This window comes from Oncorhynchus masou, chromosome 9, assembly GCF_036934945.1.
Source record: "Oncorhynchus masou masou isolate Uvic2021 chromosome 9, UVic_Omas_1.1, whole genome shotgun sequence".
Classification (NCBI taxonomy): Eukaryota; Metazoa; Chordata; class Actinopteri; order Salmoniformes; family Salmonidae; genus Oncorhynchus; species Oncorhynchus masou.
The window spans coordinates 46,134,837-46,151,668 of NC_088220.1; the positions used below are offsets into that span (position 1 = coordinate 46,134,837).

The 16,832-nt window shown below is 42.8% G+C and overlaps 1 protein-coding gene across 1 annotated transcript; it reads left to right on the forward strand.

The window, feature by feature from the left end:
• The first annotated feature begins 520 nt into the window (after window positions 1–520).
• Window positions 521–15,232, forward strand: LOC135546047 (serine/threonine-protein phosphatase 2A 65 kDa regulatory subunit A beta isoform). The gene is made up of 15 exons (XM_064974146.1): window positions 521–658; window positions 1,495–1,585; window positions 3,096–3,196; window positions 3,340–3,572; window positions 3,817–3,964; window positions 4,353–4,508; window positions 5,424–5,538; window positions 5,656–5,726; window positions 6,549–6,683; window positions 7,638–7,811; window positions 8,293–8,353; window positions 12,307–12,461; window positions 13,064–13,206; window positions 13,520–13,611; window positions 13,855–15,232. Exons 1-15 carry the CDS (start codon window positions 581–583, stop codon window positions 13,869–13,871), a joined length of 1,770 nt encoding a protein of 589 aa, XP_064830218.1. The 5' UTR covers window positions 521–580; the 3' UTR covers window positions 13,872–15,232.
• Window positions 15,233–16,832: the final 1,600 nt, after the last annotated feature.

Genomic DNA, 16,832 nt, shown 5'->3' on the forward strand with positions numbered 1-16,832 from the left:
TGGGGATATATTCAAGACTCGCTCATTGACCTCCTTACAAATACTCCTAGCTTGGTAAGCGAAAAAGACAAACAGATTTCGGACCACTCTCTTGTTCACTCTGAATATACTCAATAATGCGTAACCTAAAAAACCCAACAAAATGCCCAGTCTTATATTTTAATAAGACTGAGCATTTTGTTGGTATTTTTTAGTTTACGTTTTGTTGAGTATTAGATCATTATTCTCAGATCCCTACACAAGCTCTGGGGCCTTTTTGGTGAACTTTCAAATCCAGCGAGAACATCAACTACCGGTATCATACTCTCGCGCCTTCCAGAAATAAAAGTCGGTTTCCATTAGTTACCACAGTCAAAATTGGTTATATCGTAAAAAAAAGCAAATATTTTGCTCTTAATCTAAGGTTAGGGTTAGCCTTAAAGTTGGGGTCTGGTTTAAAACCAGATTTAAGGAGATAAATGGTAGAAATGGGCGGGGTTTATTACTTAGTGACTGTGGTAACTAGTGACAACCATAAAACGCCGTAGAGAAAGGAGAGTCCTAGTGATTCGCTTTTGGCTTACTGCAACACAAATCTAAAATGGCAGGAGCTGATGGAGATGATTCTCTCTACCCCATCGCCGTGCTCATTGACGAGCTTCGTAATGAGGATGTGCAGGTAATCACATATGCTCTGTTTATACGAGGTATTATATTGGTGTTGTTTGTTTTGCCTAAACATGTCCAATTTCAAATAGGATAGCTAGCTAACCGTACCTTACATCCCGAGGCCCCTTGCCTTGGCCTGTTCGTGAAGTCTGCCTGGCGCACCCAGTCTGGCTAACTAGATAGCTAACGTTAGCGTGTTTCTTGGTGTGATAAATATCAACCGGAATAGCTACATGTCGTATTTAGTTACTGCCGTGTATAACTAACTGGTGTTAGGTCACTTGGTTAACGTTAGCTAACGTTAGTTTGCTGGGCTACTGTATCACTATGCTAGTTAGCAGCTAACTACCTTAACTAGTTCATAAACGTAATCTAACTAGGTGGTCAAATTCGCATGTTAACTTGCAGAGGCACCTAGCTACTTTATTTTGTTACTGAAATATCAAAATGTACACTTCACACAACTTTACTGTAAACTCATGTCTATAGCTGCTAACGTTAACCACATAGCTTCCTTCCTTGTACCCGTCGGTCATCCAGCTCCACCCTGGTAATGGTTGTGACTATCATTATTGTAACAAACTAGTTATCTAGGTAACGACTGACATGATTTGTTATGTACTATATCTGCATCTTGCTTTGGTGTCTCTTTCCAAAACACTGATTTTCTATACTCTAGTTAAAGGTTGTATGTTCATAGGAAGGCATCTACATGGGAATATGTCCACGTCTGAAATAGTATTTTTAGTTGGCCTTACTGAAACGCTAAGATGGTTTTATATATAATGGTGGGATCTCTTGTAAGTTTCATGTAAAAACATTACCTGGTATTGTCTACTTTCCAAGCTGCGACTGAACAGCATCAAGAAGCTGTCTACCATCGCACTGGCCCTGGGAGTGGAGAGGACCCGCACTGAACTCCTCCCCTTCCTCACAGGTACAGTGCATTCAAAGTATTCAGACCCCTTGACTTTTTCCACATTTTATGTTACAGCCATATTCTAAAATGGATTAAATACATAATGTTCCTCATCAATTTTACACCCCATACCCTATAATGACAAAGCGAAAACAGGTTTTTAGAGATGTTTGAAAATGTAAAATAAATACCTTTATTCACAAGTATTCAGACCCCTTTCTCTGAGACTAGAAATTGAGCTCAGGTGCATCATGTTTCCATTGATCATCTTTGAGCTGTTTCTACAACTTGATTGGAGTCCACCTATGGTTAATTGATTGAAAAAGATTTGAGGAGGCACACACCTGTTTAAGGTCCCACAGTGCATGCCAGAGTAAAAACCAAGCCTTCAGGTTGACAGAATTGTCCATAGAACTCTGAGACAGGATTGTGTTGAGGCACAGATCTGGGGAAAGGTACCAGAACATTTCTGCAGCATTGAAGGTCCCAAAAAACACAGTGGCCTCCGTCATTATTAAATGAAATACGTTTGGAAACACCAATACTCTTCCTAGAGCTGGCCACCCAGCCAAATTGGGCAATCGGGGGAGAAGGGCCTTGGTCAGGGAGATGACCAAGAACCCGATGGTCACTCTGCTAGAGCTCCTCTGTGGAGATGGGAGAACCATCCAGAAGGACCACCATCTCTGCAGCACTCTACCAATCAGGCCTTTAGGATAGTGGCCAGGGCGTAAGCCACTTCTCAGTAAAAGGCACATGATAGCCCGCATGGAGTTTGTCAAAATAAGATTCTCTGGTCTGATGAAACCAAGACTGGTTTGTGTCAAGGTGCCAATTGTCATGTCTGGAGTAAACATGACACCATCCCTACAGTGAAGCATGGTGGTGGCAGCATCATGTGGGGATGTTTTTTAGCGGAATGGACTGGGAGACCAGTCAGGATCGAGGGAAAGATAAACGGAGCAAAGTACAGAGTGATCCTTGATGAACAGGACAACAACCCTAAACACACAGCCAAGACAATGCAAGATTGGCTTCGGGATAAGTCTCTGAATGTCCTTGAGTGGCCCAGCCAGAGCTCAGACTTGAACCCTTGCAGTGACGCTCCCCAACCAACCTAACATCTTGAAAGGATCTGCAGAGTGGGAGGAATGGGAGGAACTCCCAAAATACAGGTGTGCCAAGCTTGTAGCATCATTCCCAAGAATAATCTAGCCTCTAATCGCTGCCAAAGGTGCTTCAACAAAGTACCGAGTAAAGGATCTGAATAGTTATGTGAAAGTGATATTTCATTTTTATGAACTTCCAAATATTTCTCAACCTATTTTTTTGCTTTGTCATTATGGGGTATTGTGTGTGGATTGAAAAACACAAGTTAATCCATTTTAGAATAAGGCTGTAACAAAATGTGAAAAAAGGGAAGGTCTGAATACTTTCCAAATGCATGTCCTAAAATTAATACCCAAGTTACAGCAAACATGAGTTGTTGCCCTCCCCTTAATTATGTTTCACACCTGACCTCTTGTAGACACCATCTATGATGAGGATGAGGTGCTTCTTGCCTTGGCTGAGCAGCTGGGCAACTTCACCATGCTGGTGGGAGGCCCTGAATATGTTCACTGTCTGCTGGTACGTATCTGTTGCAAACAAAATCTGTCAGTGAGCATATAATGCATACAGATATTCAACAGACCTGACAACACTTTATTTTTTTTTACTTATCCAGTCAGCTAAACATACACACATTTATGTCCCTGTGTCTTTCTTCGCAGCCGCCGCTGGAGAGCCTGGCTACCGTGGAGGAAACGGTTGTGCGAGACAAGGCAGTAGAGTCTCTGCGTAAGATCTCCCAGGAGCACTCTCCTGTGGACCTGGAGGTGCACTTTGAGCCTCTGGTGAAGAGGCTGGCCAGTGGTGACTGGTTCACCTCCCGCACCTCCGCCTGTGGCCTGTTCAGCGTCTGCTACCCCCGCGTGTCTAGCACTGTCAAGGCTGAAATACGCCAGTGAGTAGCTATATCAGGCGGGATATAGCTTAGACCTGATTAACTAAGATCCCAATGGGATTGAAATATTAGAGGTGCGGACATTACTTTCTCATATCAGGCGTCCAATGCACCCACCTTCGGTAGTCACATACTAGCCTTGCAGGCCCAAAGTCCATCAAATTGGGATGATTAACTACACTCTTCTGTAGAGCCAATCCAATGGATTTATGGTCTGACGGTTGGCGGGGTGTTCTCTCCACAGGCATTTCCGCACTCTGTGCTCAGATGACACTCCCATGGTGCGCCGCGCTGCAGCCTCCAAGCTTGGGGAATTCGCCAAGGTTCTGGAGCTGGACTATGTCAAGAGTGACATAATCTCCCTCTTCACTGCACTGGCCTCTGATGAGCAGGTACATGCATGTACTGAAAACACGCACACGGGGTGTCCTGTAGCATTGCGGTGAGAAGTGCGTGGAATTCTTCCAGCCGTTTGCTAAAATCGACTGGCTTGTGCCAGTGGAATTAACATGGCCATACAAATGAGATGTTTTTGAATGGGGATGGATGAATATTGAATGGGCTTAGAACAGTCATATTTCAGCGACTTCAGTAGGTTGCCCCAACTGGGACTCAAAACTGGGTCTAGCTATTGTTAACCCAACACCTCAGCAGTTACACCATGACAACCGACCCGTGGGGGAATCGCGTGTTCCCTCTATGCATTTCTATAGTGTTGCGACAGTATTTTATTAAATTGGTACAGAATCAGCAATAATCCCATGCCCCCCCCGCCTGTAGGACTCAGTGCGCCTGCTGGCCGTGGAAGCTTGTGTGAGCATCGCCTCGCTGCTGCCCCAGGAGGACCTGGAGACCCTGGTGATGCCCACCTTGCGCCAGGCCGCCGAGGATAAGTCCTGGAGGGTCCGCTACATGGTGGCTGACAAGTTCTCTGAGGTGAGCATGTGGAAACATTGATGTGTTGCATGTAGCCATAATGGATAAAAAATATTTTCTCCTTTACTGAACCTGGAACAGATGTAATGGGGGTGTGATATTCAGTGCTTCACATATGGTCACTTTAAAACTGCCTATCAGTAAACGTGCTAAATTGAGAGATTTGGAAGATGCAATTGCTCAAATGTTTGTCTAGGAAGAGTTATATTTTCAGTGGGATTACTGTATTGAATTTAAGTAATTACAATCCAAGGGAGAGTAGTGGACATTTATGGGGCCTGTAATGTTCATAGTCCCTCAGCGTAGAACGTTCTTTTTGTTTTCTTTACCACTTACATTCACCACACTAATCCGTTGATTTCTAACCCATATGACCTTCTCTTGTCATTTAGTATAAAATGGGCCATATTGCCACTTCCATAATGTTATATAAGTTCAGTCAATCAATATAAAAGCTTTCAGGCAACCTCTCACAAATTAAAGCTCAGCATATGTTTTTTTTGTGCACCACACTTACTGAAAGGACTTCTACCACTTTCTCCCTTGCCACCATAAACTTTGGTAGCATATGTTCCCAACCCCAAATCCCATTAGATTAGTGTGTTGATCAGCAAATAAGAGCAGGGTTAAAAGGGGGATTGTCAGAGCTGTAGATGGAGAGCTCTGCTGGATGTTAATTGCCTTGCCCATAGTTTGTGGTAGACGTTCCCTCAACCAATTTAACAGTTGGCAGGAAACATCCACACAAATTAAAGCCTGGCAATGGCAAATTGTTGTGCACTTTCCCCTTTGCTACCATGGATTTTGTAGCCTGTGCGTTCCCAATTTGAATCCCATCAGTCAAGTGTGTTGGTTATGGAGTCTCACGCAAAGGTTTAGTGGTGGGTATTAAATGCCTTGTCACTGACTCCACAGCTCCAGAAAGCGGTGGGCCCAGAGATCACCAAGAACGACCTCGTCCCAGCCTTCCAGAATCTGCTCAAGGACTGCGAGGCTGAGGTCCGATCCGCTGCCGCCAAAAAGATCAAGGGTGAGTGTCTGGATGCTCTCTGCCAGTCAAAAAGCCTATGTTGAAATAATGGTTTGAATGAGAATCTTTTACCATCTAATAGACCACGGTATTTACAATCACCATTTCTGTCCTCAGAGTTTTGCGAGAACCTTCCAGAAGACAGCAGAGAGACCATCATCATGACTCACATTTTGTCCTGTGTCAAGGTAAAAAGAAAAGAAAAAGTCACTTCACTTTTATCCCTTTTTTATTCTGCTCACTTACGTATGCAGGTTTCTTTGACCTGTCAATTTCTCACTCACCCATGATTCACGAAGGGGCCAAAAAAAATCACTTATCTAAAAAATAAAAGCTGTTGTGTTCTGAAGTCTCAACAATAACGCATGTCAATCATTTTCTTGTGTTCAGATGTGCAAATGCGGAAGTAGCAGATATTTTTACACCCACAAATCAATTTTTAGCATTAGTATCTACTGAGCTGTTAAACTGAGGAACTGGTTGTTTTTGACTGTACTTTCTATATGTGAGCCATGAGGATATTATGCTTTTGTAGGTTGGGGTCTATGGCAAGATGAGGAGTTGCGCTCAGTATTCGCCTTTGGACAGCAGGGGGCACTGTTGTATTCGAAATTACTTCCAAACCACCATCATTCCTATTCTGTCGAAGTGTAAGAGCTCACTGGTTGGTTCTCAAGTTTAAATGACACCCTTTTATTTAGAAAATATATTTTTTGGCGAAACGTCTCTTCCATGAACATCCCCAACCAATCAAAAAAATGTGTTTACATTTGAGTTATTTAGCAGATGCTCTTATCCAGAGCGACTTACTGGAGTTCATACATTTTCCTACTGGTGTTGCAAGTGTCATACTCAAGCAACTGAGCCACACAGGACAACTCTGTGCCGGGTCAGCTTGCATTAACTGATGATTCATTTCAACACAGAGGCTAGTTTCTTCCCCTCTATTTGAAAATACCATATTTGCTGTCACTGTGCACTGCAATGTCTGACTCTTTCTCCTCTGACAGGAACTGGTGTCTGACACCAGCCAGCACGTGAAGTCTGCCCTGGCCTCTGTCATCATGGGCCTGTCCACCATCCTGGGCAAAGACAACACAGTGGAGCACCTGCTGCCTCTGTTCCTGGCCCAGCTCAAGGATGAGGTAACACCAGTCACTACTGCTCCTACTCGTTCTATTCATTAAGTACAAAATGGTTGAGGGTGGGGGGGACTGCCTGGACTTGGAGAAATGTCTCCCGTGTCTAGTCTGATCTGATCACCCTCTTTAATATCCTCTAATGCTATTGACCTTGTTCAGTTACACATGTACCTGGCTGGCTCCCTACCAGAGTAAAAACCTAGGGATGACCCTTATAGGGTTTTAACATTTTTCCCTGGTGACATTTGTTCTAGTGGTGCTAGGCTATTTGATGCGGTTTTCAGTGACGTGTGGTTTCTTTCTGACATATCCTTCCTAAATGTAACATGTATCGCAGCTAAAATCCTGTTGAAGTAAGATGTCGGCATTAGCCGACACATTTACGTATCTCTGGTGGTTTATTAATACCAGAGTGGAAGGTTTTGGTAGATGAGGGAAATTGCACCGACAGCCTTCCTATTAAAAAATGTTCTAGTTGCCTCGCAGCCAAAGCTGACTTGACAGGGTTTATGTCATAAAGGATTACAGTCAGAACGGACAACCGAGGTGCGAAACACCCCAAATGACTCACGGATATAAAAAAAATATGTCTGTATTCTTCAATATTTCTACTACATATATTTAGTCTCTCAGCTGGCTGCTATCTCTGTCGTCTCCTATTAGGGTCACAGAAAGCTTGATGTGAAATCTGTCTGCGCATTCTGAGGCTAGGAATCAAGGGACTGGCGGAAGGTCTTTGGCAATTCGTTTAGCCTTTTTTGCTAATGTCATGTCGAGATTGGAAGCCAAGATTGGCATCATTATAAGCAGATAGGGATGCCATAGCGGTCACAGTGACTTTTGCCACTTTTTAAGACCACTTAAATAAAATGGCTTTAATTCTTAAAGGAAGACAGACATATGAAATGTAATTGTCCCCACAACTTAAACAAGAGATCCCTCTCTCTTGCCCTGCAGTGCCCTGAGGTGCGCCTCAACATCATCTCCAACCTGGACTGTGTCAACGAGGTGATCGGCATCCGCCAGCTCTCCCAATCGCTGCTGCCTGCTATCGTGGAGCTGGCCGAAGACGCAAAGTGGAGGGTCCGCCTGGCAATTATCGAGTATATGCCCCTGTTGGCCGGACAGCTGGTGCGTCATCGGCTGCGTCCCCAAATGGCTCCCTATTATCTTCATAGTGCTCTACTTGTAACTAGAGCCCTTGCACCCTTTTACATTTACATTTAAGTCATTTAGCAGACGCTCTTATCCAGAGCGACTTCCCTATATAGTGCACTACTTTTGATCAGAGCCCCCTGCAGTCCCACCTCAGAAGACCTGCCTGTCACATCCTTCTTTCCCCCTAATAACACATCTGTCTGTGGCCTACTTCTGCCTTGTGCCATGCATATGTGCCACAATTTATGGTGGGCAAGTGCTCGTCACTAATATCATCCATGAATTTGTTAAAAAGAGCTATGCAAAGTAATTCAGCTAGCTTTATTTTTGCTTTCTGATTAGAACTCAATTTTTGGTTGAATTGGAACCCAATTCAATAAGTGTTGCTTGCACTGTAATGTTTGGATATGGAAATGGTTTAGAAAACTATTCTCTCCTAATCGCTCTTCTCCAGGGAGTGGAGTTCTTTGATGAGAAGTTGAACACCCTCTGCATGGCATGGCTCATTGACCACGGTAAGACCCCTCCCCCATACACACCACTTTTCAATGCATTTGTCCTCTGTGCGCTTAGTCAGTAGTGTCCTCCTCCATTGGACAGAGGTGGGGATCACGTCCCTGATGGATTGTGTCCCATGCTGCTCTCTAAGCTCTCACGGCTTCCCTCCTCCCCTGCATCCTATGTGGTTTGGGGGGCAGAGATGGAGACGCGTCAGGCTGCAGCTCTCTCTAAGCCTCATGGCTGTGCCAATGAGAAAGGTCTGATGACAACCCAGTGACTTAGACTGGGAGAGGCCAAATTCTCTCTCCTTAATTGCATGCTGCCTTCTGTAGCTGAGCTGGATAGAATGGTAAACTACCGCAATAGTCTGCATCCCAAATGGCACCATATCCCCTATATTGTGCACTACTTTCTTTTTTCAATTTAACTAGGCAAGTCAGTTGTGATACAGCCTGGAATCGAACCAGGGTCTGTAGTGACGCCTCTAGCACTGAGATGCAGGGCCTTAGACCGCTGTGCCTCTCGGGAGTCCAATACCCATAGGGCTCTAATAAAAAGTAGTGCACTATATAGAGAATCAGGTGTCAATTAGTATACAAACCATACTGTAATATACCGTAACAGGAAGGCATTTGGATATGAGCAAATCAGCTATTTTCTGCAGTAGCCTTTTCTGTCAAGTTAGATTCAATGTTGTATTGAGCAGAGATGTGACTATCGGGGACAGGTTTTTGTGCAGAACGTATTGAATACGGGAACAGGCATAGTGAAATGTTGGTATTGTAACAACCCCACTCTGAAAATAGGCACATCTTGCAGTTTATGTATTTTTGGTCTTTTGAATGCGCTGGTTAGATTTGCATGTGATATGGAGACCTTGTTGGCTACGTCTTTTCGCTCTGCAGGGTAAATGTCAGCAGAATTTATTTTTTACCTGATCCCTTTTTCTATTGTTCTTTAGACGGGTTGGTCGTTTAGCAACAACCATTGCTTGCCCAACTATGGGTCAAATCTGGCGGGGACCCTGGCTTAGACTGTTGACAACATGTAGTTGTTGACAATTGTATTTAGTCTCCAAATGTTTATTGAAACAAATACATTTACACAATGAGCACTTGTCTCAAACATTGTTACAGTTGTTGGTTAGCTTGCTAACTATTGTTTGCCATATTACTTAGACATGAGTTTCCCTTTGAATTTTTTTCAGCAGCGGTGGCTGACTGACATGTTATGCTTTCTTGACAGCAGAGATTATTTGTTTTCAAGCTAATTCTCTGCAGTTCAACACTGAGTTACTCAAATACCAATTTCAGATAGATGTGGTATATTACCTGGAAAAATAAAAATGCACACACACACCAGTCAAGTTGACACCTACTCATTCAAGGATGTTTATTTTTAATATTTTCTACGTTGTAGAATAATAGTGAAGGTATCACAACTATGAAATGACACGCATGGAATCATGTAGTAAGCGCGAAAATGTTCCTCAAAATATATTTCAGATTCTTCAAAGTAGCCACCCTTTGCCTTGATGACAGCTTTGCACACTCTTGGCATTCTCTCAACCAGCTTCATGAGGTAGTCACCTGGAATGCATTTCAATTAACAGGCGTGCCTTGTTAGTTTGTAATTCCTTCTTAATGCATTTGAGCCAATCGGTTGTGTTGTGACAAGGTGGGGGGGATACAGAAGATTTGATGAAAGACCGTGTCCATATTATGGCAAGAACAGTTCAAATAAGCAAAGAGAAATGACAGTCCATCATTACTTTAAGACATGAAGGTCAGTCAATCCGGAAAATTTCAAGAACTTTGAAGTGCAGTTGCAAAAACATCAAGTGCTATGATAACTCTCATGAGGACCGCCACAGGAAAGGAAGACCCAGAGTTACCTCTTCCACAGAGGATAAGTTCATAAGTTACCAGCCTCAGAAATTGCAGACCAAATAAATGCTTCAGAGTTCAAATAACAGACACATCTCAACAGCAGCTGTTCAGAGGAGACTGTGTGAATCAGGCCTTCATGGCCTAATTGCTGCAAACAAACCACTTCTAAAGGACACCAATAAGAAGAAGAGACTTGCTTCGGCCAAGAAACACAAACAATGGACATTAGACCGGTGGAAATCTGTCATTTGGTCTGATGAGTCCAAGTTTGAGATTCTTGATTCCATTCGCCGTGTCTTTGTGAGACGCAGAGTCGGTGAACAGATCTCCGCATATGTGGTTCCCACCGTGAATCATGGAGGTGGTGTGTCGGGGTGCTTTGCTGGTGACATTGTCAATGATTTATTTGGAATTCAAGGCACATTTAGCCAGCATGGCTACCATAGCGTTCTGAAGCGATATGCCATCCCATCTGGTTTGCGCTTAGTGGACAATAATTTGTTTTTCAACAGGGCAATGATCCAACACACCCCCAGGCTGTGTAAGGGCTCTTTGACCAAAAAGGAGAGTGATGGAGTGCTGCATCAGATGACCCGGCCTGCACAATCACAAGACCTCAACCCAATTGAGATGGTCCGCTGTGAAGGAAAAGCAGCCAACATGTGCTCAGCATATGTGGGAACTCCATCAAGATTGTTGGAAAAGCATTCTAGGTTAGGTGAAGCTGGTTGAGAGAATGCCAAGGGTGGCTACTTTGAAAAATCTCAAATGTAAAATATATTTTGATTTATTCAACACTTTCTTTCTCTTCTTTTTTTGGGGGGGGAGGGTGGTTACTACATGATTCATTATGTTATTTCATAGTTTTAATGTCTTCACTATTATTCTACAATGTAGAAAATAGTAAAAAATAAAGAACCTTTGATTGAGTAGGTGTCCAAACTTTGGACTGGTACTATAATGTATTTGACCACTTTCTTGCAGGTATATCCCTTTTATGCATATCAGTGAGTACCTGGCAAATTTGGAGTGGTGGGGGGGTGTTTGCTTTTCAAATTTATGCTAATTGAATATAGGGGAAGTACTGCATAACATCTGTCAAAACGCCTTAAAACAAGACATGGTATCAACACAACGAGCTGGACCGAGAGCCACCTACGATTCCCGTTTTAGTCAGCAACAATGACGAGAAGCTGACCGTTCAGAATCATTATCAGCCAACCTGTACATAAAGCCTTCAACAGCAAGATTGCATCTCTTTTGGCCTATCGCATACATTTTATACTAAATGGTATGTTCAAAGTAGTATGATTAGCACACAGTATGTAGTTTTAGTAAGACGTTGGTAAGACAGGTTTTAATATCTCGTTGTGGCTCCACAGGCTATTGGCATGGTTCTTCTAACCCCAATGTGGTTCTCTAGCAGTCTTGTTTATGGCTGTATTAGGGGCCAAATAGGGTTCGGTTATTCAGTGGTTTAGAAATGTGTTGTACCCAGGCCCTCTGGTCTCCCGCTCTTTGTCCTACAGCTAGTATCGATTATCAGGCTTGTGTGTACCCAGATGTCAAGTCACTGTATTCTGGGCACAATTGAGTGTTTTGAGTAGTTTTGCAGTCACAAGCCTCTTTAGCCATGATTACTGATGGGTATGTTTTCCATGCGAATGGGATTTTTGCCAATATTGTTACAAGGCAAACAAACTAACAATAATCCAAAGATGGCTGCCAAACTGGAATGGAAAGAGCTCAAAAGAAGCAAGAATCCTGGCAAATTTTCGAGGGCTGGGTATTTGATGTTTTTACTGGGTATTGTACTGACTGCCTACTCTTGTAGAGTTTGGATGTCTAAATTTAACTTTGATCTGTGTAATTTGAGTTTTGTACACATTTCTTTTTGGTTAGATTGCCATTTCAATTGAGAAATGCTAGTCAATAGGTTCAATTAATATTAGTGTCAGGGCTTTCATTTACCAAACAATCTTTTTTTTTTCTGACAACTACAACAAATATACTACGAGTCCTAATTTCTATCTAGTTCTAAAGGCCAAGGTCTCTAAGCATGTTTGTGTTGTCGACAGTATACGCTATCCGCGAGGCAGCCACCTGTAACTTGATGAAGCTGGTAGAGAAGTTTGGAGCCGAGTGGGCCCAGAACACTATCGTGCCCAAGGTGTTGGGCATGGCCAACGACCCCAACTACCTGCACAGGATGACCACGCTCTTCTGCATCAATGTGAGTCCTCCTGACCTTCATACCACACACAAAACCCTCAGACCATAGGCTTATACTAAGATGGAAGCTACTCAGGGTTTTATAAAGCTAGCCATATTACCAAGGTGGATATTGATGATGTAGCTGCCGCCAAATAAAGTGGCTTGTACCTTCACGTGCATGTCGCACATGGGTAGTTGAACGCTAAACTATTCATTGAGTTGACGCTGAACCATCAATCCATGGGCGAGTCAATGCCACATTTCCACTTTTTCAACAGGAAAGAAGATCTTGCAAATTTTGCAGGCTGTGGTGTAAAATAGGATATTAGAAGTGGGTATTTTATTACGCATCATTAGTGCATTGAAAAGCACAACAATGCACAAACAGCCCCCCCCCCCCCCCAGCAATACAATTATTTGTAGTATAGGGCTCATGTCATTAAACCTGAGATGGATTTAAACCATGCCATTTTTGAAAAGCATTTGTTTTAAAATTAAATCATACTGTTTTATGACTTATTTTACATCCTGATATTCTAGGCATTTATCAGATGCACTTATCCAGAGTGACTAACAATCATTTGTTCATGCCGTTGTTGGTTTCCGTGCCGTCCACCCCAGTCACTGTCTGAAGCCTGTGGCCAGGACATCACCACTAAGCATATGCTGCCCGTGGTCCTCAAGATGTCCAACGACCAGGTGGCCAATGTGCGCTTCAATGTGGCCAAGTCCCTCCAGAAGATTGGCCCTGTCCTGGACAGCAAGTAGGTCCTCCTCATCCACCACAATGCCCTCGTTCAGGCATACCTGAACAACCATCTCCAATGAATTGTACACAGTCTACATCAGGGTTGTTCTCAGTAGGCACAAAATTGGAGAAAATATTTTGAAACAGAGGAGGCTCTTGCTTGAACTGGTCCAGTAAGGATGCTCGCTTTTTATTCTGTCGCAGAATGTTTTGCGTCTACTGAACATGACCAAGATGTCCATGCTTAATTCTAGCACTCAGCTAATCTATTATGGCATGGGAGTGTGGGGAAAATGTGTGCTTTGTCTGAAAAGTTTTGTTTTTCTCAGTGCCCTGCAGACTGAGGTGAAACCAGTCCTGGAGAAACTAGCCACAGACACCGATATGGATGTTAAGTACTTTGCCCAGGAAGCTATACGTGGTAAGGATAGTACACTGTCCGTTTTTTCTATGAAGTCTCCTCATAGGGCCACGTTGAGTTTGGCACGGTGGCACATTGCTGATAAATGTCCTTAATAGAGCTGCCGTAAGTCCTTGTGCTACATGTCAAAGAAGCATGTTTGTTAGGCTGTTTCTATATTATGTACAATGTTATGCCCTGCTGAATGTGTTGCCCAATGTGAACGTTAGTCCATCTTGTCATTCTTTGTGTTTTTCCCCGTAGTTCTGGCCCTGGCATAAACCAACCCAAGCTTGGCTATCCAGAGGAAACAAAAACCCAAGATGGCACGACATTGAAAACACCTTTCACAATATATTTATTGATGTTCAAGAGCAAATGGTGAATTACTGGCGTCTATTAACATCTATTCTTTTTTTTCTTTTTTTTACTCTGAAAATAAAATGTCCAAGAAAAGCGCAGGCTTCTAATTTCCCCTCGCTGTAAATCTTTTGCTTCTCCATGTGTGATGAAACGTGCATTTAAGCACAGTATGCTGACCACTGTGCATAAGTAACATTTCTGGTTTGACCCACACATTCCTCCCTCCCCGTACATACATAGCCGTTGACTGTAACGTTACTATTAGCACGGCCCCTTTTGCTGACACATTTCTCTGTACGAAGCACCCAGAACACGCAAGCCATCTCTTGGTTGCTTGTCCAAGTGCTAGACACATGCTATTGCTGCAGCAGATGGTGAGGAAGGCTGTTTTATTTGCTTGTGAAGAACCACAAGGCTAAGGCACCCACAGATTTGTTTACATGTGCTGCTTCTTCTCCTGGGACATTTCTCATGTATTCAGAAAAGCTGTTGTGCAGCACCCCATCTTCTCTTTCTGTCCTGTGTGTCTACAATGAATTCTGGTTTAATTTGTTCGAGAACATTGTGGGTTACTCATTTCTATCTAGACTTAAAGGGATACTTTGATTTTGGCGATGATGCCCTGTATCTATTTCCCCGGAGTTGGATGAACTTGAGGATACCATTTCTTTTTTTTTTTTTTTTTTTGTCTGTCCACTATGAAGGTAGTTTCATGAGTCAAAGTGAACTAACGCTAGTTGGCAACTTCGTTCAAACTGCACACAGAGACAAATGGTATCCACAAGTCTGTTTGTTTGACGCAGGGAGGAACAGTGGGAGAATTTGTCCACAATCTCTCTTGCTATATTGCTCTTAATTGTTGTGCCAATTACTGATGAGCAAAGGCTTTTTTTTTGGTTTTCATAAGGTTTAACTCTTGATTGTCCTATTTTGTCAATGTTTTCTGTTCTCTAAAGACAAGGCATCATTCCTCATGGGTTGTCAGTTAAACAAGGCTGACCACTACAGCTAAAATGACAGGAGCACTAAGAATAGCAGGGCTCTGTGTAGGTGGTTGCATAATGTTTTATAGGATGGGAAGAGGGAGTGTGAATGATTTGGTCAATTACGGTCAACTCTTTCCCTCATTGTCTCCCTCCCCATTTCCCATCGGTCTCTTAAATAAATAAATAAAAACTTGTTTCCCATATTATGAAGACCCCACTTTGGTTTTTATTGAAATCTCCTCAATTGTGATGCTGTACTTTATCTTGAACTGAATAAAGTAATATAAAAATGTGGTTGTTTACTGATGTTCTTTTACTCTAGAAACCTTACAATATAACCTTTTGCATTTTAGTGTTGTAGCTGTTTAGTTGTCTGCACACCCAAGGAGTTTACAGATTTTGCTACCTTTTAAAGTAGTCCGCGAAATGATGTTGCACAGCAGCACTGTAATGAGCAAGATTAAAGACTACTCCAGTGGTGGATTTAGGTATCGGTGACATGGGCAGCCATGTCACCGGCCAGGGCCATGAGCCCGCACAAAAATTCTGAATGGTGACATTTGCGCAATCGGTTTTCTATCGCTCATTTGAACGTCACATCAATGATATGTCACCTTGTGGGACTGAGTCAATTAACCTTATTGGAGTGGGCACCCTGATTCTAGTTTGTGAGCTAGGCAGGCTACTGCTTGGGAAGGTCTCCTACTTAGAAGTTTGAGATGGGGCGGGGGTAGGTTGACCTCAGAACTCCCCGCTTTGAAGCCCGGGGTACTGTAGGGGGAATCTATCAAATAGTGCACCTCTAACTTTGTACAGTACTAATGCAATTATTAAAATCAGTCACACTATGAAATGCTCCCAAATAAACCACAATTCATTCATAATACTGTGAATATATAGTTTGACATGTTGCATTTTTTTTCCTGGTTTGTGCGAAATTGTTAACGAGTAGTATTAAAACCAGTCTACACACAATGGTGAATTGATTTAGTCTTGACTCTTGGTTGACAGTGTTGGGGGATGAGTAATGTATTGATGCTCGAGTGCCAAATCAACACAAATGGATAAGAAAAGGTCTAATCCATCAGGTAGCCCAGTTTAGGAAAGAGGAGACGTGCAAAAAAAAAAGATATGCAGCTATGTCATCTCTGAGTATAATATGATGCATGTAATGAAACAGGTTAACACGTGTTATACTAGCCTATGTTTCTTGCTATGCTATTACACATACAGCGACAATATTCCGTTTTCAGTCCAACGAGGGTTATGACATTGGATATCATTTCACACAGTTTCATCATGATAATGTGTGTAGCCTGCAGCAAAACGATCACAACCCAACTAGCACATTATTGATGTGGTTAACTTTCATTGAGGTGACATAAAGGTTTTCTGTGATTATATTGACTAGGTACTGAGCTCAGTAAGGGGAATTTCCAATGCTAACTTAAAATACATTTATACTATGCTGATATTTTGTATCTTTTGTGATATGCTGAAAAGGGGGGGGGGGCTCTGCTCTGTCACACAGAGTATGCGTGCTGGCTTGCTTCAGGCTCTTATATGATAGCCACGGGACCAGGACAGCAGAGAAGTTTAGCCTAGCACGCTAAAGCCCTTAATTCTGACCTGAGTTTAGCACGTATTAACGGGTGGGTGTAATTAATTTGGTATGCACTTCCCTCTAAGCGTGTTCTGACTGTACTTAAGCATGCAAATGAAGGTGTGGCGGAGGTGACTACAGATACGCCGTATTCGGATTTAGACTTAATTCCCTCATCATTCCACGACCTTTGCGCGCAACATAACTAATAAAGTTGAGCCACCGTTGAAAGTGGCACAACCTCTACTTAATTTTTTTCCGATAGAAACAACACCATTCTCCATGCACTG

Coding starts and splice junctions, on each gene's coding strand:
- LOC135546047 (XM_064974146.1), top strand. CDS start 581: ATGGCAGGAGCTGATGGAGATGATTCTCTCTACCCCATCGCCGTGCTC. Junction 5,727..6,548: donor ACATTTTGTCCTGTGTCAAG/GTAAAAAGAAAA, acceptor CTCCTCTGACAG/GAACTGGTGTCTGACACCAG. Junction 12,462..13,063: donor CCACGCTCTTCTGCATCAAT/GTGAGTCCTCCT, acceptor CGTCCACCCCAG/TCACTGTCTGAAGCCTGTGG.